This window comes from Trichinella spiralis, assembly GCF_000181795.1.
Source record: "Trichinella spiralis strain ISS 195 chromosome Unknown Scfld2, whole genome shotgun sequence".
Classification (NCBI taxonomy): Eukaryota; Metazoa; Nematoda; class Enoplea; order Trichinellida; family Trichinellidae; genus Trichinella; species Trichinella spiralis.
The window spans coordinates 10579897-10607365 of NW_003526941.1; the positions used below are offsets into that span (position 1 = coordinate 10579897).

The 27469-nt window shown below is 35.4% G+C and overlaps 5 protein-coding genes across 5 annotated transcripts; 3 read left to right on the top strand and 2 right to left on the bottom strand.

The window, feature by feature from the left end:
- Positions 1-1954: 1954 nt before the first annotated feature.
- Positions 1955-7877, bottom strand: Tsp_07774 (Tau-tubulin kinase 1). The gene is made up of 3 exons (XM_003381188.1): positions 7535-7877; positions 7252-7466; positions 1955-2485 (listed from the first exon to the last, which is right to left on the bottom strand). The coding sequence occupies exons 1-3, from the start codon at positions 7752-7754 to the stop codon at positions 1955-1957; spliced, it is 966 nt and encodes a 321-aa protein (XP_003381236.1). The 5' UTR covers positions 7755-7877.
- A 4148-nt stretch (positions 7878-12025) lies between these two features.
- Positions 12026-12955, top strand: Tsp_07773 (hypothetical protein). The gene is made up of 4 exons (XM_003381189.1): positions 12026-12188; positions 12395-12535; positions 12609-12718; positions 12767-12955. The coding sequence occupies exons 1-4, from the start codon at positions 12026-12028 to the stop codon at positions 12953-12955; spliced, it is 603 nt and encodes a 200-aa protein (XP_003381237.1).
- A 57-nt stretch (positions 12956-13012) lies between these two features.
- Tsp_07772 (putative Low-density lipoprotein receptor domain class A) lies at positions 13013-16428 on the top strand. The gene is made up of 17 exons (XM_003381190.1): positions 13013-13088; positions 13185-13403; positions 13452-13763; positions 13830-13937; positions 14024-14137; positions 14229-14336; positions 14407-14517; positions 14590-14709; positions 14787-14912; positions 14982-15089; positions 15155-15265; positions 15298-15414; positions 15500-15628; positions 15691-15865; positions 15939-16022; positions 16105-16179; positions 16230-16428. The coding sequence occupies exons 1-17, from the start codon at positions 13013-13015 to the stop codon at positions 16426-16428; spliced, it is 2292 nt and encodes a 763-aa protein (XP_003381238.1).
- A 53-nt stretch (positions 16429-16481) lies between these two features.
- On the top strand, positions 16482-17319 carry Tsp_07771 (putative trypsin). The gene is made up of 3 exons (XM_003381191.1): positions 16482-16883; positions 16965-17118; positions 17171-17319. The coding sequence occupies exons 1-3, from the start codon at positions 16482-16484 to the stop codon at positions 17317-17319; spliced, it is 705 nt and encodes a 234-aa protein (XP_003381239.1).
- A 2330-nt stretch (positions 17320-19649) lies between these two features.
- Positions 19650-27256, bottom strand: Tsp_07770 (putative mushroom body large-type Kenyon cell-specific protein 1). The gene is made up of 7 exons (XM_003381192.1): positions 27192-27256; positions 26765-26795; positions 25589-25690; positions 24519-24717; positions 24129-24450; positions 20192-20774; positions 19650-20090 (listed from the first exon to the last, which is right to left on the bottom strand). The coding sequence occupies exons 1-7, from the start codon at positions 27254-27256 to the stop codon at positions 19650-19652; spliced, it is 1743 nt and encodes a 580-aa protein (XP_003381240.1).
- Between the last annotated feature and the right edge of the window lie 213 nt (positions 27257-27469).

The window sequence follows — 27469 nt, forward strand, 5'->3', positions numbered from 1 at the left end:
TCGCATTGGGCTCGAAACACTTCACCTCGGTCACCCGGGCCGTATCCAACACCGGCGACGAACATACCTTCTTCACCACACCACCGGCGGTCGGCAAAGCCTTGCTGTCCAACACTTTCCTCGACCCGCCGGCACCAACACTGGCAGCAGCCTGTGACTTCTGACCATGACCACCACCACCACCACCAGTGATCAGGATCGACAAGTGCTTGTTGTTGTTGTTGTTGTGCTGCTCACTCCACTTGGGCGAGGTGCTGCTCGGTCGGTCGTTGTTGGTTGTGGAAGATTTGCGCTCGCTCAGACGTTCACCGAAGCTCTCGACCGGCATCACGTCCGCGTCGTCCCCATCGTCAGCCTCCTCTTCGGCGCTCTCGTCGAACGACGCCTGCCAACGGGATACCAGCGTCACCGCCCCAGTACCGCCACCAGTTCGGTGTTGGCCGCCGGAAACGATGTCGTCTTCGCAGACCGCAAACTGAGTATACGACAAGTCCGTTCCACCGCCGGTCGTTGGTGAGCGTGTATTTTTGCTCTTCTTTCGACTTCAAGCAAATATTGAATATGTAAAATTCGACATTTTAAACAAACAAAGTGCGCATAATTTTTACCAGAAAACACGCAACACACGGGGCGTGAACTGCTTCGTCGATTCACTCAAACCGGCAACATGCAAATCTTGGTCACCGCCAGTCGAAAGCGGCTGCTGGTGGTGGTGTTGGTGGTGATGCTGTTGTTGAACATGCTCCAAGCTGTCGTCCCCAGCGCCACTCGTGCCAGTTTTACTTCTGCTCGGCAAGGGCATGTTGAATTCGACGGTAACATCCTGCGCGACGGCTGCACTGTCCGAAGGTGCGGCTTCGTTCTCCAAAGAGGTTTCGACCCGTAAATTGCGAAAAAACTCCCCACGGGCTGTGTCCGACGACGCGCGGATCAACGTCCCGCGACCAGTGGGCGGAACGGCGGCGGCGCCGGCCACGGCTGCCGCCGCTTGATGACCGTTGTGCGTTTCGACTTTATTACGACCACAGACCACAGCCGCTGCAGCTTGACCACCAGTGCAAATTTCCCCGGCCGCAGCCTCGACGCCGGCTTCCACCGAATCGGCACTGTTGACACGGTTAGCACCACCATTCAGACCATCTTTGTTTCTTCAACAGCAAAAAATTATGAGAAATAATAATTCGTTTCCTTTTTTTATATCAATGAAATAAAATTTCATTCGACCAAATTATTTATAAAGCAATCAAAAAAAACAACATCAACAACACAATGATCGATTTGTAACTTCTGTTTGTTTGTTTTTTTAGAATTCTTCGTAAAAAATAATAAAATGCAGCAAAAGAAGAAAATGCTCAATTAATCAATGAATCAATCGATCAATCAATCAACGTTAAGTGATAGGGATCTTTTTTCACTTAATAAATCATCACTACAACCTGAAAACGAAGAAAAATTCTTCTTCGAAATGTATACTTTTTTTTCTGTACTTAACATCAAGGAAGGCATCCTCATTTGTCAAACTCGCACGATACAATCTGTTACATCTTTTGATAATGTCGAGTAATTTATTTTCTGTATTCTTCCTAATCACTCAAATAGGAAAAAAAAATTTCCCATTATTATTATTGTTACTTGTTTAAATTATCAAAAACAACAACTTTACAATGTTATTCAAAATTATCTTTCACATTCATAATTACAAGCTGATAAAAAAATGTAAACTTTACTGGACAACACATTCTTGCCTTGTACCGCCAAACTTTGCCCTCGCTTCTTCCAAGCCGTATTTTCGACATCCGTTCACCAACGTTCCATGAACAACAACACCGTTCAAATCACCACCACTACCACGTACAGCAGCAGCAGCAGCAGCTTCGTTCACCCCATGTGCCCTGGGAAAAATGGAAAATAATTTTTCACACGAGAATAAAAGCTTTTTCCAAGAAAAAAAATATTACCGATTGCCGCCAACTTTTCGCGAAATCGTTGCCGTGGTTTTAGCTTTCAAATTTTCATATCCAATTTCCCAGTCGAACGGTTCACTGCCGTCGATGCCGAGCTTTTTCAAAATCTGCGTAAGGCACTTGGCCAAATACTCGTAGTTGGGCTTTATCGAATAGCTGAGCGTTTCCAAATGGCTGGCAAATTGACGCAGCTCAGTTGGCAAGCCTTCGGTCAGACGTTTGGCGGTGAGCTCCTTTTTCAAACGACCCACCTCTTCTTTGTTCTTCACTTTGCGCCAAGGCAACGAACCGTTCAAAAATTCCACAATCATGTAAAACAGGGACCAGAGATCATCGTGGCGACCCATCTCCTTGTTGTCGTGAGCAGTAAGCGAAGCGTAGCGCACCGTGCCGCGGAACCCGGCGGCGTTTCTGGGCGACCGCAGCTCACCTTTCGCATTGAAATATTGCCTAGCAAGACCGAAGTCCAGCATATATACTGTACGGCAAGTCGACGGCAGCCGACCAATAGCAAAATTTGACTAAAAATAATCAAATTACATACTGATAAATTAAAAATGAATTAAACTGATAAAAAAAATAAAAAAAATGTATGTCCACCAATTGTAGATTTATTATTAGTTCTTCGCATTCAATAATAACAAGCACAGTTGTGGCCAGTATGATTAAAAGTTCGACAGATAATTAGTTAGCATCAGTTAGTTCATAATTAATAAATTACAACGATTGATCGATTAATTAATAATCGCTGATGCACAAATGCCAACAATCTGCGTGTGCAATTGACCAATATCAAGAAAGAGCGATAATAATAATAATGGAATGAAAAATTGAAATTTCGCGAGTGTTTTGTTGTATTGTGCCTGAAAAATATCATCCATCTCTATAATAGACATGCTAACAGTCTGACGTGCAAAAAAACAAAAACAAAAACATGTGTGTAAAAGAACACACACCAGTGGGATTTTTCAATTTTTTCAAAATAAAATATAAATGTGAAAAGTTTGAAATTATATTTTGAAAATATTGCCAGATTGAAGTGTCAATTGTCATTGAATAAATTGAGCAAAATGTCAAAACTTGTAAACACCAGACGGCGGCAGTGGAATAAGCTTGCTTTTGGAATAGAAAAGTTTGCATAAATTTGCCATCATCCCAACATGATTCCGATACATCCCCGCCTGCTTGTTCATCATCTGATCAACAGCAACAACTGATTCGACTGGCGATGATGAGTTTTTTCCCAAAACAGCTGTTTGCCAGATTGCAGACCCGCTGGCAGATTTGCATCAATTTGTCGTAGCTTTCGGCTGGAGAGGAGAAATTTCAACGAAAAATAAGTGGCAAAATTGTTTTTGTACCAGCTTATTGTTCAACAACTACCACAACTAATAAGGGCACATTATGCAAGATGAATGGAATAATTGAGAAAAAAAACCAACAATAAAATTATACAATTGCAATTTTGCCAAGATGAATTAATATGGAATTTGAGAAAAAGAAAAACATATGACATATTGTTGGTTTGTCAAATAAATAATCACTAAAAAGTGAAAAAGTTTTTCTCCATTTTTTTAAATAAAATTTTCAACACAACAAAATCAACAAACACACATGCTTCTTAAAAAGTTATAATGTTTTGAAAATTATTGTTGTTGAGAGAAGAAGAGAAAGAGAGAGAGAGAAGAAAAAATTTACGCATTACGCGCGCATAAGAGAGAGGGAAAAGCACAACGCAGCTGACGCGTGCTTTGACATCCGACAACGTAACAACGTGTTCAAGCAATAATCGACGATTTGATAAAAAAATTTTTTGGGCGAAAAAATTGTGATCATATTCAAAAATGCGTCACACCTTCGGCGTTCAAGAATAAAATAAAATCAAATAAAACAAACATACCTCCTCCCTCATCTCACTTCAACTGTTTTATTAATGCATTATTATTTCAAAGAAAAAAAACTTTCATTTCTGCAAATCAAATTCATCATACAGTTGTTGCACGATAGATTTATAATGAACATTTGAAAAAATCACTGAAAGCGACAAGTAATTAAATAGCACAACATGGAAATTGAATATGCATGATGACATGCCATTGTTTCATAGCTGCCAATTTCCAAGTAATTTATTGATTTCCAAACTGACTGACTGACTTCTCATATCGTTCGTTCTATTTATTATTCAAAAGAATTAAACATTATTCAAGTCAGCCAACCAGTAAATATGTGTTGCGCATTTCCTATTCCCAATTGTTTTCAAAGCTTGCATTAATACAAACCATTTGAAGAAACAGCAGCTCAAAAATCACTAATGCAAATAACATTACAACAATATAAGTTATTATTATCATTATAGAAACAAGTAAACATTGTAAAACACTTTTTTGCAAAATATTATTTTCATCATTTATGAAATGGAAAATGTGAATTCACTTTTTCTACCAGAACAACTTAAAAAAAGAGAAAAAAAAACTGTTCCTTGAATCGTAAAACGATTAAAATTTTCACCCGCTAATATCAATGCAAAAAATATTTTTATTAATAAGTATGAAATTAAAATTTTTCCAATAGCACCGTTAAATATCTGCACGACAACAACACGACAGGCTTATTGACAACGGACAACAAACAACCTACTGCTGCTGCTGCTGCTGCTGCTGTTGCTGCGACTATTTTCTATGCTCATTGACGCAAATTGTGCGACAATTGAAGACAAATTGGAGCACAACAAAACCAAGCTCTCCCCACTTGCGCACTTATGATTTCTTATGCTAATAATAATAATAATAATAAAAACAACGAAACATAAAAATCGAAAATCAACAGCAACAAAATCCAGCATCAATAACAACAACACAACAATACTATATCTCAATGAATATTAATAATAATAGCAGCAATATTTTTCAATTTATCTAAAATCTATACGTGAACATTTTAATTTCACCACCACCACCACCACCACCAACAACAATAATAATAATAATAGCAAGATGAAGAAAAATCGAAATGATAAATCAACATCTACTTAAAAGTAAAATCATTGCTGTTTTCACAGTGTTTGTTTCATACAACTGATCGGAAAAGTTTTAATTTGGAAAATGATAATTTTCAAAAGTGAAATTCATTTTGAAAAATCAAATAAATAATGCAAAGTTTTAAAATTCTGCGCATAATTTCATTTATTGAAAAGTTTCAATTTGTAATGTAAAAAAATAATAAAAACAAAACGAAAAATTATCGATAAAACTGCGCTTGCTACTACTGCTCATTTATTATAATCAATGCTGCTGTTGTCGATATAGTATAAGGTGTGGCTTAATGAATAAAAAAAATTTTTTTATGCATTAAAAAATGCCTGAAAAATATTCCAACCACGCGCCTTGTGAAGTGATCAAGCGGAAAATTGGAAAATGAAGTTGCAGGCGCACAATGTCGATTGAGATTGGAATTTGGAAAACTTTGACGGAATGGAAAATTTCCACTTTCTTCATTCTTGCATTTTAAAGGGAGAAAATTGAATTTTGTCAACTGATCTGATCGCCCGCCGGAAACTGGCGCGCGCATCGATGCTTTCGAAAAGCCGTGCCCTCTGCCAAAAATCCGAACCTCTCTTCCCCCTGCTTGTTCTTTGGCTCAACCTCAAGCCACGCCCTTCTCTCCCTCTCTACCCTCGTATCCGTCTGCTTTCTTTGCCATCTCGTTTCACGCAAAAGCTAATCAACAAAATCGGCAAACGCGTGGTGGTGCATCAACAACAATCAAGCAATTGTGCATTGTTGTTCACCATGGGCTCGCCGGGGCAAAAGTGAAAGTTTTCAACAATGAAATTTCAATAAATAATCATCACTTTCACCACAATCACAAAACATCACACATCAAACATTTTTGTTTACAGTTGTCTATATTAAAAACAAACAAAAATTTACAATATTATTATCATTCCATTCATATTCTTGTTAATTATGAGTATGGAGAAACTTTTCCCCTTCAAACACAAACTCAAAACGTAAACAAAACTCAAAAGCTTTCCTGCTTTTACAAAGTGGACTAATTTTAGAGATTGCTAACAGCCGGCTAAAATAAATAAATCCAATTAATGTCGACTTAATCAAGCACAGCTTCAACCTTGGCAATTGGCTCGTCAAATGTTCCAACCTTGCACCACAACAAGTTGCATTCACAACTGAAACTGAATTTGCAATTTCCACAATTCTGAGATGTAATAAACAAAAATAATTCCATTGCCCATGATTGCACAGAAAACACCCAAAAAAAACGAGACATTTAAAATTGATATATAAATTATCAATACATATACATATATATATATATTATCATAATAGAGCATTCGTAAACGCTAACGACAACTGCCCAGATATTCACTGTATCCTTAATTATACTTTTCATATTCAAGGTTACGAATTTATTAAAATCTATAATAAACTACAAGGTATTTTCAAAGAGAAGAAAAATCATTGCGACTCTGCTGAACAATTGAAACGCTTTTGTTTACAGTTGTCCACTTGACAACCTGTTGTTAACTGCAGGATAAACAGCCGTAAATAAATGATAATTTTTTAAAACAAATGGAAATACAGTGTACAAATTGACAACCCGATCAAAAAAAGTAGGATGATGAAAATAATATGAGAACTGTTGTACCGTAACCATAGTGCTAGTGATCAGTAACAATGGACAAATGAAGCAAAGGTAGTAGTGAGAAGAAGGAAAATGCAAGCAGCAAACTAACAAACCCCCAAAAGCCAATAATAATAATGCATGCTCTCCCAAGCAAAGCAGTTAGTTCAAAGTCGAGTTATTTCCAATAAGTTATATAAGTTAACCAGTGACGTCGTGGAGCTCAAAAAAATGCTCGCGCAAGAAGCATTACAACTCTTTTTCTTTTCGAGACAGAAAAGAAGTTTGCCATAATCAAAAATATCGTCTAAAAATGTCATCTCATCTGCATCAACTGTAGTAAAATTGAGTTTAGCAAAGAAAAAAAAACAACTATGAACAATTTGAAAAAGATCCTAGAAAAGAATAGATCAAATGGAACCACTGTAATAACCTTCATTTTCTCATGTGATTGAAATTCAGAATAAAATCGCGATTTACAATAACAACAATAATGTTAAGAATGAGAATATAATAATACGGGACAATGGAGAATGGAAAACCTGCTCAGAGAAAATCATCGTGGCTGGCCTTGGTGTACACACGCACGCAGAGACATGGCACAAGCAACAAGATCGATTTCAATGTAATAATAAAATATATTTACCGGCTTGATGTCTCGATGAAGAAAGCCAACCGAATGGATATCTTCAATCGCCCTGAGCACTTGTAAAGCAACCCGAATGCCGGTCGAAATGCTGAAACATTGTCGAGGAGATTCTCTGCGCAAGTCAGCCAAATTTCGACCTTGCAAGCTCATCACCAAGTAGTTGAACTTTTCATTTCGACCGCAACCATGAAATCGGCAAGCGTGACGTTTGCCTGAAAATTATTATCACATTACAATATAAAACGACGATTGGAGTGAATTTTTTTTTTGGATAATTCACCCTGCAAACGTCTGAGCACGGCAACTTCCATTTTCAACACTTGCTTGGTAGCTTTGCTGGATTCGACTTTGACGGCCACTTGGTCGTCGTTGTTCTGACAATCCAACGCTTCGTAAATTTCCCCAAAACCGCCTCCACCAATTTTGCCGACAATTTTCCAATGATTGCGAATCGTCTGACCAGGCAAAAGCATGTCGCCTTCGCTGGAAGGCGCCGCCATAGCCGCCGTCCCAGTTCAACCGAAACGCATGGCTGACCACCACCGGCCGACCAGAGCTCAGCAACGGTAGCTTTGGACGTCGCACGTTGCAAGCAGAGGCAGGCGATTTTCTTTTATTTTTCTTTTTCTGCTCTGCTCAGTGTTCTTCTTTGTCCTTTGCAATAATATTGTTCATATTAATAATAATAATATCATTATTGGTGTTGTTGTTAGAACAGTTATTCGTATTATATTATTTCACCAACACTGACGACAAATTGGCCGAAAAAGAAATAAGAGACCAGTCAAGTCAGTGTTAATCGGTCAGTTCAGTTTTCAAGTTAGTCGATCAACGGCCGACCAGCGTTATTATTGCAATCATCGGAGAGTACAGTAACCTATTGATAAGCAAGTACGAATGTGTTCAAACTAGCCTGGCTGGCTGACGTGTTGCAGCTGGCTGAGAAGAGCAGAAGGGGAGAGAGAAAGAGAGCGAGAATGTGAGAGAACAACAGCAAGAGAGCAACGAAAATGTGGAGAAAGAGAAAAAGAGACTGCGTATGCAAGTGTTCAAGTGTCTGCTGATTGCTGACGTGGTGAATATTGTCGGTCGTGCGAAATGGTCGCCACCGCTTTTCACTTGCCAGAAAATTAACAGCCTGCTTGCTATATGCAGGCTGGTTGGAGTGCGTTCGTTTGTCAAGTCACAGAGTTGCTTGTGGTTGAAGCGATTATTGGCTGTTGAAAAAGAACAAGTGTTGAGAATTGCCGCCACGGCCTCAGCCTAAGCAAGGTGTAACATTACTCCAGGCAAGCCGGTTCCAATCAGCACAACTGTGTGCGTAAATGATGCCAGCAGAAGCAGTGCTTTCGCTTTCTTCAACTCTCTTCTGAACTCTGGCGAAGGTATGCTTCTTCACACATAACGCACCCACCACACACACACAACTGACAATCTATAATATTGATTTTTGAACAGCGTCAAAGAGAAGATTTTACTGGATGTATGGCACGTCGTAACAGCGCCATTTGACAAGCTTATGTCAGCGGTTCCAGTAGCAACCGACCAATGACAGCTGATCGAATGAAAGTGAACATCATCTGCGCGCGTTCAATCGTCCAAAATTGAAATCAAATCCCAAATAGCGTTCCAGATTTTTCTACTTTAAGTCATTTCATCTCCAAACTGTGTCCGGTATACCCGACTTTATTGCACCACAACTGCAACAAATCATTTTGTTCATTTTGTTGTTGTTGTTGTTGATCAATCATCTCAATTTATCTATTAAACATTGAAATAATTCGACAATTTGAAACAGAAAAGAAAACAACAACAAACTGCCATTATGATGATTATCTACTTCATACTACGATGCATACAAATTCAAACTCAAAAAAATCAGATCAAAAAATTATACGATAATATTTTCACGTGTGAGGATTCATCAGATGCTGATGTTTTAAGAAAAAAAATCAACTGCCGACAAATGATGTGAATCAAAAATAAAAAGCACAATTTTATGCATCACGAACACCTTTTTACTTAAAGTAGTAATAATATTGGAAATAATTTTTTGTCAAATTACTCTTCTTTTCAAATTTATCCTATCGTTGTAAATTTTTCCTTCAATTATTTCTATTTCAACTCAAAAAAAATAAAGCAGAACAACAAATGTATCGTTTGATTTGAATAAATTTCAGAATAAAAAAAACACTTTAATTCTCAGCATCTGAGTATTCTGTAATTGTTTGCAACTTGTTTGCATTTTAAAATTGCAACAATTGCTCAAATTTAATAAAACTAAATAAAAACTCTAGCAACTTTTGCGTCACTACTACAAAATAATAAATTAAAAAATTAGGAACAAGAAAAAGTTGAATATAATTTTAAAGAAGATGAATATTTTCACATCTGAAAAAGGGGAACAAAAAACTGCACCATTACCTATTGAAATGTATATGCAGTATGAGTATTTTAAAAAATTCTCAAAAAAAAACTTTATTAAACAAATTTATGTAAATTGAAAATATTCAAAATGTATTCAATATCAATCATAACACAGTCGGTGAATTTTTGTTAAATTACAAATTTCACTTTGTACAAATGATGAATAACAGTGAGCTTTGTCAGAAAGTTGCAAAAAGAAAGCATGCAGGGACTGTTGGAGTTGTTTTCCATTGTATGCAAAAGCATCGATTTGCAATTCTCTCCCCGTGACAGACAACAATCAAATTTTAAGCTTGTTTGTTGTGTAAAAAAAATCAATCTGCAAACACAATCAAAAATAAAGAAAACCTTTTTCCCAATTAAGGGACGAACGTGTAGTGATAGCAGTTGAAAAGTGAAAACTGAGCACACGAAACTGCGTGATTTGGAGGAAAAAAAATTTTTATAATCACGACTCAATAATTTGGTGTGGTGGTTGTTTTTATTAGATTTGAAAATTTAAACCCGTGAACAAAACTCAAAAGTGGCTATAGCAACTCAAAGCGATGAAGTTGAAGTGAAAAAATAAAAATATTAATTATTACTATCATCATAAATGACAAACTGGATGGATGAGCTTTCCTGATCAAGTTATAATGCGTTGCTGAAAAACAGACGAATCAAATAAATAGTCGCGCATCTCGTTTGGAAATTGCAGCTGCCAAAAATGCAATTTGTATCGAAAGAAAAAGTAACCGCATTCAAGAAATAATAATTAAAAAATATACATATACAGGACAAATATTTTCAAATTAAATATTCGCGAACAAAATCAACAATAATTTTTCATCTGCAAATAACAATTATTGAAAAATCTCAAAACTCCTCCCTTGCATGATTCATTTCTTGGTGTAAATAATCTATCGCCTGAATAGTATATTTAAAAAATAAAAAAAACTTACATATTGTAGTGAAATATGATAACAAATTGCTGAATAAAAATTGAAAAAGAGAACAACAAAAATAGCATTACTGTTGAACGAAGAAATATAGATGACGATGATGAAGCGATCTACTGCTACTACAATTACCGATGAGCGTATATTTACATTCTGTATTTGTGTGCAGCCGTGTGTCAGTATCTAGCCTTTACAATGATGCTAATTCAACGAATAGATAAACAAAATTCAAACTGCCTGTTCCTTGTAAATTGTACACACGTACACCACATGCAGAGCTGTCAACACCGGCGTCGAAAACTATTAATCCAAGAAAACGCTACTGATTCATTTGATCAACGTGTTGACGTTGTTGTACAGTTTTTCCATTTCGCCTCATCCAGGCATCCTCACAATGGAAGCCGGTGTAGTACGTCGCCATGACTCACTAAACAACTGCTTGTAAATGCTATTTTTTTCAGCCTGGCAAATATTCTCAACGCGGTGAAACGGACAGAAGAACATCGAGAGGCATGAAAATTAGTAAGTCATTTTTCATTGAAATTAATAGAAATCAACAGAAAAAATTTTTATCATTTTCATTTTGCTGAAACTGTTGTGTGAAATTCAATCTATGTTCCAAAATACACTGCTGTCATTTCAAAAAGTTTTTCATTTTCAAATTTCATCAATTTCAATTAAATCTAAATCATAAATTTGCCAAAAAAAATAGCCACATTCATTTTTTCTCCTTTTCATCTTATACATTGCTGATATATGTCTTAATGGATATATATTCATACATGATCCCGTAATTTTCAACTGTAAAACTAAACTTCGTCTTGAAATTTCCATTACCACTGCTTTGAAATGAATCTCAGACAAAACAATTCTCAGCAACTGAATGAATGTTAAGATGAAGCAAAGATTTTTGAATTCATTCAATATTATTGATACACTGCATTGCCAATTAATTATCTTGTACAAATGCTACACTTATTACAAGAACATGTAAACAAAACGAAATATAATTCATCATCGCGTGCTGCTAAATACAACTGGTTTTAAATTGAAATATACATACGTATATGTCTTCTTTTGGAAAATATATAATTAAAATTTAAAAAATTGCTCTTCTTTCACAGCACATCCTACTTCGCTTGAACACCATGAACAGGTAAAACACTTCAACTTCTCTTATTAAAATTAAAAAAAACAAAATAAACCAATTTCCATTTAAGCGACATGTAAACAGAATTCAATTGAACAATGAAAATGAGCACAATCGACGATTCAGAGGCAACTTGTACAAATTCGGTTGCATCATTTCCATTTGTGTAGTTTTTATTTTGGTGATCGTTCTGAGCGCCCTTCTCAGCAGTGAAGGTATTTTGTTGTATTTTGTTTTTCAATAAATTTCAAAAATTATGCAAATCAAAACCAAATCCCTTGACAGGAAATTCGTCAAGTGCAGAACAAATGACGGAAAATATGAAACGAAAATTTTGGTGCACGTTCATTCAAGAAAACAGCCTGGAAGAATCGACCAAAATGGAATTGGAACTATCAACCCTACTATATTTGGAAATGGTAAATAAATAAATAAATAAATAAACAAGTGTTTCTCAAAATGATTTTCTTTTCATATCCGGGAAATTTTCGTCAATACAACACTCAATCCGTATCTTGTGGATGTTGATGTTGTGCATCTGAATCGAACGTGAGTGCAAAGCAGAAATTCCATTCTTTGCAAATAGCATCCGTTCTTCGTTCTTTTTTTTAAATTAATTGCAGAGATAATTTAAACGGAGTGAATGTGACGTTCATTTTGGAATTTATCAACGAACCTTCTTTGGAAGAGTTGAATGTCGACTTTTTGAAAACATTATTCCAAACAACCATACCACGCATAAATGTGGAAAGTGTACAAGTTGAAGGTGATTCTTATGAAAAAAAAATAATAAAATTTTCTTTCTTCTTCTTATACACATTTACATATTTATTATGCAGAAATAAAACAGCCAATTATTCCCGTTCCAACACCAGAATCCAACAGCACTGAACCGACGATCAACACAAATACAACAATCCCATCGACTCCGAATCAGACAACCCCATCAGTGATCAGTAAGTAGGAAGTGTTTGAAATTTAAATTTATGCTTTAAAGAACAAAAAGGTACATTTCACACGTAATAGCATTGTTCGACCTTGTACCATTCTGCACCGATTTCGGCTGGCAGAAGACGTGCTATCCGAATCATTTGGGCTATCGAAACAAATACGAAGTGTTGGCTTCGTTGAGCTTTTTCCAAGTAAGCATATTTTTCAACGACAACAATATGTTCAATATGAATAATCAAATATTTTTCAAAAAAAACCCCCCCCCACAACAACAGATACTGAACAAACAGCAATGTCACAGACAAGTGCAAATTTTCGCATGCTTGCTATTGCAACCTCCGTGCAAGGAAAACACCGGCATAGTATCAGTGTGTAGGCCATTTTGTGAAGGTATATAGATAGTGTTGTTCAATAGTTATTGCTGAAATTCAAATGGACAAATTTTTCCCTGTTCATTTGTTCAGAAGTTGTTTCCGCTTGTTCAAAGTCGTTGGCAATGACAGAAATCGGTGAAAAGAATCTGTGCAGTGATGAAATTTCAAATTATGGTCCAAATTGTATGCAATTTTGTGACGAAGACAATTTCATTTGTGAACAAACCCGACTCTGCATAAATGCCACTCGTCGATGCGACGGCAATCTCGACTGCGGTGCAAATGACATCAGCGATGAGTTAAACTGTGGTTAGTTATCCATTTTTTTAAATAAATAAATATATATATAAATAAAAGAAACAAAAGTAGAACTAACAATTGTAGAATGCAAATCAAACGAATTCCGTTGTCGCAATGGATTGTGCATCAGTCAGTTGAAAACATGCAACAACGAAAATGACTGTGGAGAATGGGAAGATGAGAAAAATTGCAGTGAATATATATTTAGTTTTAACACTGTTGACGGATATTTGAAATTTTTGTTTCGTTTAACATTAGCTTGTCGAGAAAATTGGAAAAAATGCACAGAAACTGGCCAATGTTTTCCAGCTTCATTTTGGTGTGATGGTGAATTCCATTGCGGTGACAAATCAGACGAACTTCAATGCGGTTATACTTAAATAAATATATATTCATACAGTGGACAAAACATGCATAATTAATTAAACTGTTTAGAATGTCCTAGAGAACAGTTCATCTGCCAAAACGGAGCATGCATGCCAGCAAATGTCCGATGCAATGGTGTCAACGATTGCGGTGATTTCAGCGATGAATTCGACTGTGGTAAATTATTAAAATAAAAATAAAAGAAGACAACACAACAACCAAAAAAAGAAAAAGAAAAAAAAATATTTTTTTTCCATGTTTAGAATGTCAAGCTGAACAATTTCGCTGCGACAAATATTTGTGCAAATATTTCGACAACGACTGGTGCAACGGCAAAGCGGATTGCGTTGACGCAACGGACGAGCCGGCAAATTGCAGTACGACAATATGGACAAAAGAAAAAAAATTTTTTTTCTTTTTAAACAACATTATTAATTATAACTAATATTCACAAATTTTACAATACAGCCTGCAAACCTGGACAATTCAAATGTGACGACGGTTTCTGTTTGGCAAAGCATCGCGTTTGTGATCGCTACATCGACTGCAAGGACGGCAGTGATGAACTGCACTGCGGTTTGGAAAAAAAAATCTTCGCAAAAAAAAACAAATATCCAACTAAACCAACTGCCCATTTCTAATTTAGATTGCACACCAGAAGAATTTCAATGCGAACCAGGAATCTGCATACCGCTTGAAAAAGTCTGCGACGGTGAAGCAAACTGTGCAAACAGAAAAGATGAACTACAACAATGTGGTACTTATTTGTCCCATTTGAAAAGATGACTTATTTAAAAAAAACCACCCAAATAAAATAATATTTTTTCAGAATGTAACAGCAAAGAGCAGTTTCGTTGTAAAAATGGCCAATGTATGGATATAAACAGATACTGCAATCACAGGACAGATTGTCTTGACGGCGATGACGAATTTCAAAATTGTGAAGGCAGTACGCATTGAATCGTTTTTTTCCCATTTTTTTTCATCCAAAAATGGTTCATCACTTGTATTTCATCGCAATTTCAGAATGCCCACCCGGCTATGGAAAAAAATGCAACCTCAGAACTACTGGCGAATATAAGTGTTTGCCAGAATCGATGATGTGTGATGGTGTATCGGATTGTGAGCGTAACGAAGATGAAGAAAATTGCAGTATCATAATTTTTTTAATAAATCAAACTTGTAGAAAATTGAATTTTAACCGTGCTTCCATTTTCACAGAATGCCGAGAAGATCAGTTCCAATGCAACGATGGTGCATGCAAGCCGTGGTCATTGTACTGTAATAGTATACATGATTGTCTCGATTTTTCGGACGAGACAAACTGCAGTAAGATGAGCAAATATATAATAAAAATGGAATTAAAAAATATCAAAAGTATGAACATATTTCAGCTTGCAATGAAAAATACCAAGAAACTTGTCACGATGGTTGGTGTTATGACAAAAATCATCGTTGCGATGGTAAAGCTCAATGTGCTGATCTATCCGACGAATACAACTGCAGTATGTAAATTAATATTTTCAAATAAACTAAGCACATACGTATACATATTGTAATTTAGCTTGTGCTGAATATTTAAGAAAATCTAATCCTGAAAAGCTATGCGATTATGTTCAAGACTGTGCAGATCGAACAGATGAGCTGAATTGCAGTACGCATTACTCCATACCACACACAAACAGACAGACAAATATATATATGTATCAATTATTTCAGAATTTTGTTTAAATTTTTAGGTTACATCCCAAAAAACTTGAAAAATAAATACGACACATTCCTCTGCTATGGTGGAGCAGCGCTTGACCGATCAAAAATATGCGACGGCAATATTGATTGTCCAATGGGAGATGATGAATACCATTGCTGTAAATTTCAATTTATTTTTTATTAAAAAGAAATTTTTTAAACTTTTTTTATCCACTTTCAGATTTTCTAATGCCAAAAGAAGGTTATGATCTCAACAAACCCTGGGTGTTTCAAGATGCTGGAGTAATTTTTGTACAAAGCAAAGGATCGTGGGGAATCGTATGTGCACCTTCAAATGAAAATAACAATTCATTAAATGCTTTGGCTGAGCACGTCTGCAAGAGAAACTTATTCCAGTATTTTTTCTTTTGTGCATTAAGAAAAGCAAAAATAGCCAACAAGAATAATATCCATAAAAATGAATTTCAGTTCTGTTGATTACATTTCCAGAGTGCCATTGGACGATACGCAACAAATACCAACTTATCAACTGAATTCATTCAATCCAAAAGAGTAATAATAATAATAATAATAAGATGATGATGATGAAATTTCTCATTTTTCTTTTTGTTCATTTTTCCACTTATTATTTCAGTTTCGTTCAAACTGACTGTCCCAGCAAACAAACAGTTGCGGTGATGTGCAAATCTGAAAGTAGTACCATTCGCTTGTTTATTCGTTCTTAATTAATCAATGTTAATTTGCTTTGGTTAATTGAAGTATGCGGTCAAGATCCGTACAAACTCAGCAGTCCAAGTGTATCACTTTTGCAAAGCACCGCCATGCGGACTTTACCCTTCTTTGCCAGTATTTACACAGATGGCAAGCACCGCTGTTCTGGAATTATTTACCAACGACGATGGATACTCACATCGGCCAGTTGTGTAGAAAAGTGCCTCATATTATTCGACTTGTATGAATAATTTCTTTCTTTTTAAAATTTTCAATTCACCTAGAAATGACTTGTTCACAATGCGGGTACGAGTTGGGCAACAACGAAATTCCAGTCTGAGTCCATTTGACCAATTTTTCTACGTTGCACAAGCAATCAAACATTCCATGTATAAACCGATCCCCAATGTCGAACATGATATCGCCTTGTTGCAATTGGACAAAAATATCCAATATACACCATTTGTACAGCCTATCTGCTTAAGCAACGGTAAAGTTGACGTTTCAAAATTAGACACTCATACAATCGGTATGGGTAGACTTCGACGAAAAGCCATCAAAGCCGAACATGCCGATCTAACAAGACTGTCTGTTAAAAATGCAGACATTTGCAAAAGCAATTTGATAGTCAAGTTAGAAAGAGTGAAAATTGCAGAAAATCAGTTCTGCACTCTGGAAAGAGACAAATCATATCTTTGTCAAGTATGCTAGCACAAATAAAGAAACACTGAAAAAAGCAAAGGAAATTTTCCTATTCCCACATAACCAACCAAACATTTTTAGGGTGAAACAGGCTCGCCTATACTGACTCAATATTCCAATGGTACTTGGGCAGTGGTTGGGCTGACAACAGATGTGAATTATTGTTTCAAAAAAAAGTTTCCGACCATTTTCACAGACTTGTCACATTATTCAGAATGGATACAGTATACTACAGGTACATATTTTAATATTTGTAACAACACAAATGCTACCGACGTACTATTTAGACTATGCAAGTAAACAGAAAGAAAGAAAAATTGTTCACTGTGAAGGTTCGTTCTCTTGCCTTCTGGGAAATTGCATTGAAAGTACATCAGTTTGTGATGGAATAAGAGACTGCGCTTTTGGTGAAGATGAAATTTGCAGTTATCCATGAATGAAAGAAAGCAATTCAATTATTACACTAAGTAAACAAACCCATTTTCAACAGGCCTCACCCGTGATAGCCTACCTTGCTGACGAATCAATTCGCGATTTCACAAAATGCGATGCATGCTCTTCATACAAACACTTATAATTTAAAATTTGAAATATATAGTTATTGTTGTTGTTTTCTCATTTTTATGCATATCTGTTTATTAATTAAATATTTATTTTTTTAATCGACTGTACTGTGAATGATATCGAAATGTACAATTTGAACAAGCAGAAAAAGCACACGATGACAAAACTGAACTGAAAACTGTTACCAGAAAACCGAAACCTAATTTGAAACCAACAAATTTGCAAATGTTCAACTGTGATATACACCCTACACTACCTGTCTGCCTATCTTGATGATAAACAATAGAAAAATTCAAAATATTACATATGACCTCAAAAAAAATAATTCAAAACTATATTTACCTGCCTTTCAAATTATTTGCTACAGAATGTCTTCTTCTACATTCCGGTTTGAAATGAACACAAAACGATGACGTCACAGAAACACGAAACTGATCGACGGACGTTACCAAAAACTAAAATGTATAAAAGTTGTACATATAAAAATTTTAAAAATAATAAAAGTATACATTCTGAATCGTTAAGACAAAACATATAATTTGATTTAAAAAACAATTATCTCATTCGTTCACTATTTGTTATAAAATATACTCAAAGTATAAATAAATCTGAAAATGATAAATTCACATGAACGCATATTTCTAGGAATAAGCTGATATGTATTAAAATATGAAACTAGTAATAATTATTACACTGCTTTGCTAATTCTTGACAAATAAATACAATTTCACACATTGCACAATTGCGCAATGAATGAAAATTATGAAGAAAAAACTGAAAAGCATAAATTGATTGTAAATGAAAAATTATCAGAAAAAAATGCATTCGTTATGTTTATTGATAAGCTGAAGAAGACTATTTTTTTTAGTTTTACAGCTTCATTATGTTAACAAACAAATGAAAAAAACTTACCTCCAGCAATGTCACTTGCATCTATCCTTCAGGCAAATTTGAAAAGTATTAAGTAACACAGTAATTAAAAAATCAGGAAGACCTGAAAAAGTAGGTCACAATTCAAATTGTTGCATTGTAATTTCTATAAACTTTAATATCTTTTTAAAAATAAATTGTTACAAAAGTATTATTTGTATAATTTTTGACTGTGAATTTTTTGAAAAGTTTTTATACAATTTCAAATTTGAAAAGATACAAAAAACAAATAACGCCCGTCCATTCGTATGCATAGAATATTAGTATTCATGAAAAAATTGAACTTTTTATCAACTGAATTTATTCAAATCAATTCGAAGTGTACAAAATTTTCAAAGTGAACATGAAACGAAAAAAATTGCACACAATTCACACGATGCAACAAAAGTATGGTGGATTTTCTATTCAAATTTTGACATGTCCAATTTCTGAAGTGATGACAATGCGTTTGTTTGTTTTTTTTTTCAAATTTTGAACAGTCATCCACACTATAAAGCAAGAAAAAACTTTGACTAGACAAAAATACCCAAATATTGTTTGTGCAAAAAAAAGTTTGATTAAAAATTAGCAATTTATATATAATGATGAAATGAAATTGGCGAGTGACCGGAGTCTGGTAAAAAAACAGTTTGCGAATGTACAACCGGATGAATCGAAATAATCAGTTTAAAAATCAATTGAATAGGCAAATAATATATATATTTTTTTGATTTTGATTTTACATAAGCGTAATCCAACAAGCAGCTTACGAGAATTGCAACGAATTGTGCAAGCTTGTAACAGCTTCTTCTTCTTCTTCTTTGCTAATTACAATTGGGCAATTGAATTGATTGGTCAAAACTAGTTGGTGGCCAATGGCACAAAGGCGTAATCGACAATGCTGGATGAATCCACAGAGGTGATTTTTTTCGGCGTTGATTTTTTTCGCCTCATCTTACGCCAAGATGATTGTTGTACAAGTTCCAACGGTTGCTGTTGTACCTGTGCAGAATTTTCCACTTCCATAGAATCAATCTGTTGTTGTTGTTGTTGCTGCTGTTCATCAATTTTAATTGAACAATCATTTATTGCTTCATCAGTTGCTGCTGCTTTGTTGGGTTCTTCAACAAAATGCCCAGTTTGCCCAAAAGGTGTCGATGAATTTTCAACAATTGCCAAATTGCTTGGATATTGAAGATTTAGAAATTCACAATTTTCAACTGTTTCTATTATAAATTGAATAAATTATTCATGAAACAAACAAACAAACAAACAAATGAATGAATGAACGAATCATTTACCCGCATTTGGCCGAGGAGCAATGGTACAGGGTGTTGTTGGATTTTCAGCCGCCTTCTTATTGTTGTTAGATGATGAAGCTGTTTCAGCTTGTTGCTGCTTCTTCGCCCTCAACAAGTTGCGCTCTTTGACCTTGTATTCCAACGTTGAATGCGGTACGCCATAAAAGCTGCCAGCTTTGTGGACGCTCATTTCACCCCGACGTACCGACTGGACGGCCAATGCCAGTGCATTTTTATCGTATTTTCGGTATTGGCCACGTTTGCGACGCAGCTTTTTCGCGTTAGCTTCGTCCAGTTGATTTGCATCGGATGAACTTCGACTTCCGGCACCGTCACTTGAAGCTTCGGCTGTCATCTGAGGACGCGAGTCCACAATAGACGAACGATCAGCAACGTTACCAGCAGCACGACTGTCAGTATTGGTGCACAACTCCTGCACTGCCTATACAGAACACAACAACGTTGACAATCGGAAATCGTAAATATTATTAAAATTTATACCTTCATCACGGCATGTCTGGTGGCATTGCGAACCGCATCTAGACCAATTAAACCGAGCAGCATGGATCGACTGGGCATTGTCATCAGTGTCGGATTCAGAAAACGACCATTCGTGGCCGCTGCAGCAGGCATCGCTGCAGTCTGATTTTGCAATTCCAAGGCACTGGTCAGTTGTTTGGTGCAAATTTGAAGCGCCAAATCTTGGACACTTTGATTCGGCGAGACGACAGTTCTCGTCAAAGACGACTTGCAGTTGGTTGTTTTGCTGGTTTTACCGCTACTGTTGCCGGCCAACGGTCGCCCACGACCAGAGCTCACTTCACCGCACAGTGACGTCGCAGATGTAGACTGCTTGGTGTTATTATTGGCTGCAGAGCGACGTTCTGCTCGTAATCCAACTCCTGTTCCAGATCCAACCCCAGCTCCAGCCACATTGCAAGCTGCTTCCAATTTGTGTATTTTATTACGCAATGTAGAACGTGGAACGCCGTAAATCACCGAAGCACGCCTTGTACCGAGCTTTCCGCTTCGAATATCCAACACCGCTGCTTCCAAATCTGCCTTACTGTAACTGCGTTTATTTCCATTCATACTCATCGAATTCGAAGAATAACCACTAAAATTTGAACTATTTTCAAAATTCAATTTCCAAACAAAATCATACTTACAGTTCTTTCGAATTGATTAATTAATTAATTAATTAATCTGAAGCAAAATTTCAAATCAACAACTGCTGAATGGGTGAATTTAATATAATGGGAGAAAATATTGTTTCATTAATCTCAACTTACTATTCTCACACATCCTGTTCTACTTCCCACTAAGCCATCTTGAACGTCTGCTAAACCCCAATTCACAGATCTTATGCATATTTTCATATAATTTATACAAAAGCACCTTTCATAATGTATATTTTAGCGGCATAAATCAAGCACGCCATTCACTTTCTTTGCACGCTGAAATCGATCACATTGCAAATTAAAGCTTCACGAATCAAAACAACAACTTCCTTGTTTCTTTTTCCTTTACACCACCACAATTATTATTAAATAATAATTCACCATACGTAAAACTTTGAATGATTGAAATTAAAAATCAACCGTGTAGTTTTCATTTCCCCCAAAACAATCGTACAAGTTGTGCAACAGGGATGAAATTTTCATTAAACAGATTATTATCACAACTTCAATAATATGAAACATAAATTTACTTCCTTACGTTGTTGTGAACGGCAGAATTGTGTTTATTCTAACGCAATTGTTGTCAGCTAGTTGGCAAAAGTTTTAGGAAATAATTTTTCGCAAATACAACTGAAGCATTTTTTTAATGAAATTTTCAATTGTAATAAAAAAATAGAAAAAAGAAAAAAAGAAACAGTGAACAAAGTGAATTTCACCATTCAATGCATACAATGGTGAGAGAAAAAGACCAAGCAAACATCATCATCAGCTGCACATTATCATTTGCATATAATGGTTTATTTATTACGCACCGTTCAATGGACGAAATAACATCTCTGACAAAAGTGTTGAATAGAGAGAGCGGTAATAAAAATTTTCCACTTTACAATGAAATTCAACCGAACTTCCGCCAATTCAAACGACAATAAAAAAGAACAAAAGCTATTCAGCATTTTTTGTTCGAAGCTAAACTTTTTACCAAAAAAAATCAGAATAAATCATTTTACGTTTATCATAAAAGAAATAAAAAACAAAATCAGTTTGCCATTTTCACACGGAATCGTTCAAAGTAAAAATAAAAAATAGATACCAAAAAAAAATTCAACATTAAACAAAAATAACCAAGCGGTATCTTCAAAAACAGGTTCGTTTCAGAAAAGTTTAACCTTAACCAACTGCTGTAAACAACAATTATTGTTCATCTCTATTTCCTGTATATACACATGTAGATAGATTGATAGACAGAGAAAGAAAACATATTATGCATTCACAGTTTCGCAAATTCAAAAAATCAATTAAACTAAATTTAATTTTGCTCCAATATTAAAAAAATAAGGCTTTTTCAATTTTGACCAAATCAAAATTGATCTTATTCTTCATTTTTTTTATTATTCAATACCAAAATCTCCAACTCATATTTGATGAGTTTCTAATCGAACAACAACAACCGTCTACACTGTGTGATGATTATCAAATTTCGCATAAAATTGCAAATTGATATGCAAATATTCCTCTTCTTGACATTATTTTCTTCGACTCTAGTTAGTAAAATTTAAATTATCTCACAAACAACTAACTGCTTGAAAAGGTGAACACTGTTGGTGCTTTTCTCATTTGAAACATACTGCACAACAAGAATTAGTGGAGATGATGATTGCCTGTAGACTTGGTTTTCGTGACAGTTTTATGAAATATGGAATTTTTTAATTGGAAATTGTTCAATCAATTTCAATCATCTTTTCAAAACTGAACTTTCACTTGAATGATGCTTGGAAGAAGAAAAAAAAAACTAACATCCGAAGAGAAACGAAAATTTCTCATAAATTTTCATCAGTAGATAAAATTGAAAGAAAACAACAACATTTTTTAAACAAGTTGTAAATCTTCTTCGACAAAGAGAAATAAATGAATAAAATTAAAATTACAACTAAATTCAAAAAATGAAAATGCACAAATTTCAGACCACGAAAAATATATAAATTGCGACGGCAAACAATTAGCTGAATATGCGAATGATCTAGAAGACATAGTTTTGACTGACGCCTGGCAACCGCTGGCAATGAATACAAATTTAAGTCAATTAAAAGTTGACCACCAACTAATTCATCAACATCAACAGCAGAGTTGTAGCACAGAAATTATGGAATATTATTAAACAAAACAAACCGGCAACTTTGCACAATACAAAAATTGCTAGAAATGATAATAAATTATTACCGATTATTTTTTGTTCGAGAATAAAATTTCAGCATATTCCCTCTCCCCCCCCCCCCAACCTATCTCTTCACAACCTATACATGTACTTTTCATTTCTTCAGATGTATCAAATGATTCAGAAATTTAATCAAGAGGAAGTCAGCAAATTTATCATTCATCAATCAAAATTGATTTCATGAAAACAAAATTTCAAATATTTGTTAATGGAATTATTTTTTTTTTGATTTGTTTTTTAAATTTCAAATATCAAAGGCAAAACTGCTATCGTGTACAATAACACCGAACTGTGGTAAGTAAATTTTAAAATGTAGAATTGTATTCAAGATGTAGAAAAAACCAAAATGACACCGACTGATAAAATGATTTAAAAAAAGAATAGATTTTTCTCTTAATAAAAGTAAAATGAAAGAAAGTAAGGTTTTATCTTTTTATATGAATGGTTTCTTTATCGAATCACATGTTATGGGAGGTAATAATTGTCATTTACAAAAATACACACACACACATATTTTTTAAAGTGTAATAAATTCGTATGAGGAGACCTATTGTATTATTATGATAAAATGTTTAAAATGTCAAGATGGATGGATGGATGGTTATTACTGAGGAACAATTTCAATAGTGAAGAAGAAGTTCGACTCAATTCGCGTGATTAAGCCGGCTTTGCCGTTAGTTACACACCTGGCAAAAATGTGCACGCGCGCTTCATTAGCAAGCCCTAATTGGAAGCGGAGGTGAAGTAAAGCTGAAGAATGGACGCAGGAAGAAAAGAGTTGAAGCTAAAGCCCGGCTTTAATCCGGCCCGGTTGATCGATACGCGGCGCGCCGGTCGACCGGCGTCTCCGCGGCGCCGAACCATTTGATTAATTCGATAGACGAAATTGAGACGCGACGAAGATGCACTGTTGAATATGTTGATCCTGTTCGATTGATCCTTCCTCCTCCTGATTCACGTTGCCCCTCTGCATTGTTAGCTCGCTTGTATTTTGCTCTGATTCAAAGATTCCCCCTCCCCCTACCCCAACACTTCACTGACTCCGTTGCCAAACCCATTTCCACGACATCTCGCTTACCTCGACGTTGCGGATGAACGTCCAGCCGGAACCGTCGACACGCGCTCTTTACCAACGCTGGCATTGTTACGTCTCGGATGGACTGTCAAATCCAACGGTTCATCACCGTTTCCATGCAACGGTTCCGCTTTGGAATAGTCGAACAACGACGCACCACTGTCCACACTTTGACCAGCGACGGCACCGTTCAACAAATTGTCCGCAAAGCAGTACGGCGGCAGACCAGTGGCACAGTTGCTGTATATCGGAAGCAAGGGATAAAAAGAATATGCAAACGATCGTTGCCATTGGGCAAGCAAATAGTTGGCATGATTTGGACTACCTGAATTATCATTGAATGAATGAATTGGTTCTTTTTGAATCAAGTAGAATGAAAACAAGAAATTTTACCGAAGAAAGGAAATTCAACACCAGTAGTATTCAATTCTACATCTCGATTTGGTTCTGTCAACCCGAATGATATCATGGGCTGGTGATCTTCGGTTGGCAAACTTAGCAAAGATGAAGACGAATAACGTCGTTGATTATTATTACTATTTGTTGGCAATTCATTAGCAACAACTGTTGCATTCGGTGATACTGTCAAATCCTAAACATGAAAATAAATAATAAATAAGAACAGTGTAAAAATTAAAATTAATAAAATATATAACCTGCTCCGAGTGATGCTGTTGTAGTTGTTCCTTGTGTTCTTGTTGTTGCATAGTGTTATTATTAGAGGGACTGTTGCTGTTGTTGTTGTTGTTGTTGTTGTAGCTGCTACTTTGACAAACGTAACAATCTTCGTTAGGATTCCAATCAGTTGGCACGCGTTCTGAAATGAATGCCAGTCGATGACCAGGAGAGAGAGATTGGGCTGATTTGCGCGCAGATTGAACCGCAATAAACGAAACAACCCGGTGTTACTTAGTTACTAAGACATTCGAGAAAGCGCATTGTCAATTGGTCACCTTCGCAACAGCTACTGCCTCTCACACACACACACACAACACGGCCAACGCAATTCCCCCTCTCTATTATATACATATATATATTTGTATATATATACATACATACATATACAATAGAAACTTTTTACCTTTCTTCCTGTTCATATAGATAAACATTTACTAACAAACTTTTCCACACAAAACAAATCAAACAATTTCCATACAAAGAAGGTTACCAAAATTAAAAATTACCACACAAAGCAACTTGATGATAATAATAACAGTTCATTAAATTCAGACGAAGAAGACGAGCACAAAAGCAGTCACACATCATTTGTAATTAAATCACACAAACTGATTGGTCAACATTCATCACTATTAACTCTGCCTAACACGCATGCACACTGCATACACACATTCACATAGATGTGCAATTTATTAAACTATTTACCACGGCGATAAAAAAAATTTTCATATATTACACGCATGAACTTCACAATAAAGAGAAAATAGATGAATCATCCGACTTACCCGATTCACCAGCAGTGACAAAGCAACGTCTCGGATCCGTAATTGCGCTAATACTCTGCCAAGATGCTCGGTCAAACAATCGCTCACAGACCTGCTCCACACCTTCAAAAAAAAATCAACCAAACATCAACATACTAGCAACAACCCAACTGAACAATGCAACAGTTGAAAAAGCAAAAATCAACTGCATGCATCATTCATCCATCGTACACGGTAGTAGTAAGTTCGCTTGGAGCAGGTAGCTAGTAAAAATTTTGTTTTTTTTTCTTTGTAAACTGTATTTCAAATAAAATTCAAATGAATAAAACTTTCACAAAACAGATAATAATATTATGTTTGCATATACAGGAGTAATTTTATTTCTTTACAATGGGTGGGTCGGTTATTTTTGAAAAAGGTAAAACAGGAGATTGTTGCAAAATCAATGTTCCACCGCTTAATTGTCGACAACGAAAATCACACTGCACCTACATAAATTACAAGGCAATCCTGACAGGGTAGACAATAAAAATCAAAACCGACATCATATCTTTCCCCCACAGTTGAAAAACTTACTGCATTTACGTTCAATTAGCTAATTGAAGTTTGGAAAAAATATTTCACGTTGTAAGCATGAAGCAAAATTATCTCGGAAATATATTTTAAAAAACGTGTATAAAAATATTTTTTGCGATAAATAAAGAAAAGATGTGACAAATACGTTGAACAACCACCATCAACGAGGAGAAATTCGAATTGGTCTGTGCATATTTGCAATTGTTCAAATTGCACTTGGATAAGCGCGAATTATTAAAGCATGAAAAAGTAGTGGAATGGAAGAAAGTTTTATCACACAAGTTGTTTTCTATTGAGTGAAAATAGTTCCATATTTTTTTTGGTTAACCAACAAATTGAATGGAACCCTGCACAACTGAGTGCACAGAGCAAGAAATGAAAAATTGTCTTTCTCAATCGACAATAAATCAGGTAGAGAATATTTTCGGAAAACAATAAAACATTCGCATTTCACCCGTCGAGACTGTCTGATGACGCGTGCAGTTTTATTATCCGCTTAACTTGTTCAATCATTTCATGCAAATATATTTGGCGAAGAAAAATATCCCCTCCCCCTTATACATAGGTGATCATTTATATTTCCGTAAATTTTGTAAAAAAGAAATCTATTCATAGTCATACTTTTATAACCTTCAGGAAAAAGAACGTCAGACTAAATATTAATAAAGGTAAATTTATTATAATTGAACAATCGATGAAGGGAAAAAATAGGAAAATGCAAAAATTTTCGAAAAAACATCCCCCGAATCTTACTGTACAACATTTGAATCGCCGCATCGATTAAATGAAAATTACAATTTCACAATTCGCAGTTGAAACTTTACCAATTGATGATAAAAAGGGACAGAGAAGGAAAAAACACAAATCAACATGTCGAGAAACGTTGAAAAGAAATTTTGATTAAAATGTTATGCTTTTCAGTGGGGGGAAATTTATAAATTGTACCTTCAAATGTGAACATATAATAAAAGCATATGTGAATCGTCGATCAAACTCGACAGACACGGTATTTCATTGAATGTTCTGATTCGGAACCCTGGAGACTTACCGTTCAAAAGATGAACGACAGTCCACGACAGGCTTTTGTAGACAATGATTCACTTGAATAATCATTTTCACAACGGTTAATTAAAATTTATTGTAAAACAAATGAAATGAAAAACAAAATTATCAAATCAATATTCAAACTGATCCAAATATCTCATTTCGCCAATGAACACTACACGATAAAATTGATAACTGAACAGGAAATGTAACAACAAGCAACGTATCAATTTTAATTTTCACATTTTCACTATTCAATTATTCCATCGAACAATACTGTTC

Coding starts and splice junctions, on each gene's coding strand:
- Tsp_07774 (XM_003381188.1), bottom strand. CDS start 7,754: ATGGCGGCGCCTTCCAGCGAAGGCGACATGCTTTTGCCTGGTCAGACG. Junction 7,467..7,534: donor CGTGCTCAGACGTTTGCAGG/GTGAATTATCCA, acceptor AATAATTTTCAG/GCAAACGTCACGCTTGCCGA. Junction 2,486..7,251: donor TTCATCGAGACATCAAGCCG/GTAAATATATTT, acceptor GATTATTTTTAG/TCAAATTTTGCTATTGGTCG.
- Tsp_07773 (XM_003381189.1), top strand. CDS start 12,026: ATGCAAATCAAAACCAAATCCCTTGACAGGAAATTCGTCAAGTGCAGA. Junction 12,189..12,394: donor CCCTACTATATTTGGAAATG/GTAAATAAATAA, acceptor TTAATTGCAGAG/ATAATTTAAACGGAGTGAAT. Junction 12,719..12,766: donor CGAATCAGACAACCCCATCA/GTGATCAGTAAG, acceptor TATGCTTTAAAG/AACAAAAAGGTACATTTCAC.
- Tsp_07772 (XM_003381190.1), top strand. CDS start 13,013: ATGTCACAGACAAGTGCAAATTTTCGCATGCTTGCTATTGCAACCTCC. Junction 13,089..13,184: donor AAAACACCGGCATAGTATCA/GTGTGTAGGCCA, acceptor TCATTTGTTCAG/AAGTTGTTTCCGCTTGTTCA. Junction 15,415..15,499: donor AACAGATGAGCTGAATTGCA/GTACGCATTACT, acceptor TTAAATTTTTAG/GTTACATCCCAAAAAACTTG.
- Tsp_07771 (XM_003381191.1), top strand. CDS start 16,482: ATGCGGGTACGAGTTGGGCAACAACGAAATTCCAGTCTGAGTCCATTT. Junction 16,884..16,964: donor ACAAATCATATCTTTGTCAA/GTATGCTAGCAC, acceptor AAACATTTTTAG/GGTGAAACAGGCTCGCCTAT. Junction 17,119..17,170: donor ATGGATACAGTATACTACAG/GTACATATTTTA, acceptor CGTACTATTTAG/ACTATGCAAGTAAACAGAAA.
- Tsp_07770 (XM_003381192.1), bottom strand. CDS start 27,256: ATGATTATTCAAGTGAATCATTGTCTACAAAAGCCTGTCGTGGACTGT. Junction 26,796..27,191: donor TGTCGTTCATCTTTTGAACG/GTAAGTCTCCAG, acceptor ATTAATATTTAG/TCTGACGTTCTTTTTCCTGA. Junction 24,718..25,588: donor TGTCACTGCTGGTGAATCGG/GTAAGTCGGATG, acceptor TTTCATGTTTAG/GATTTGACAGTATCACCGAA.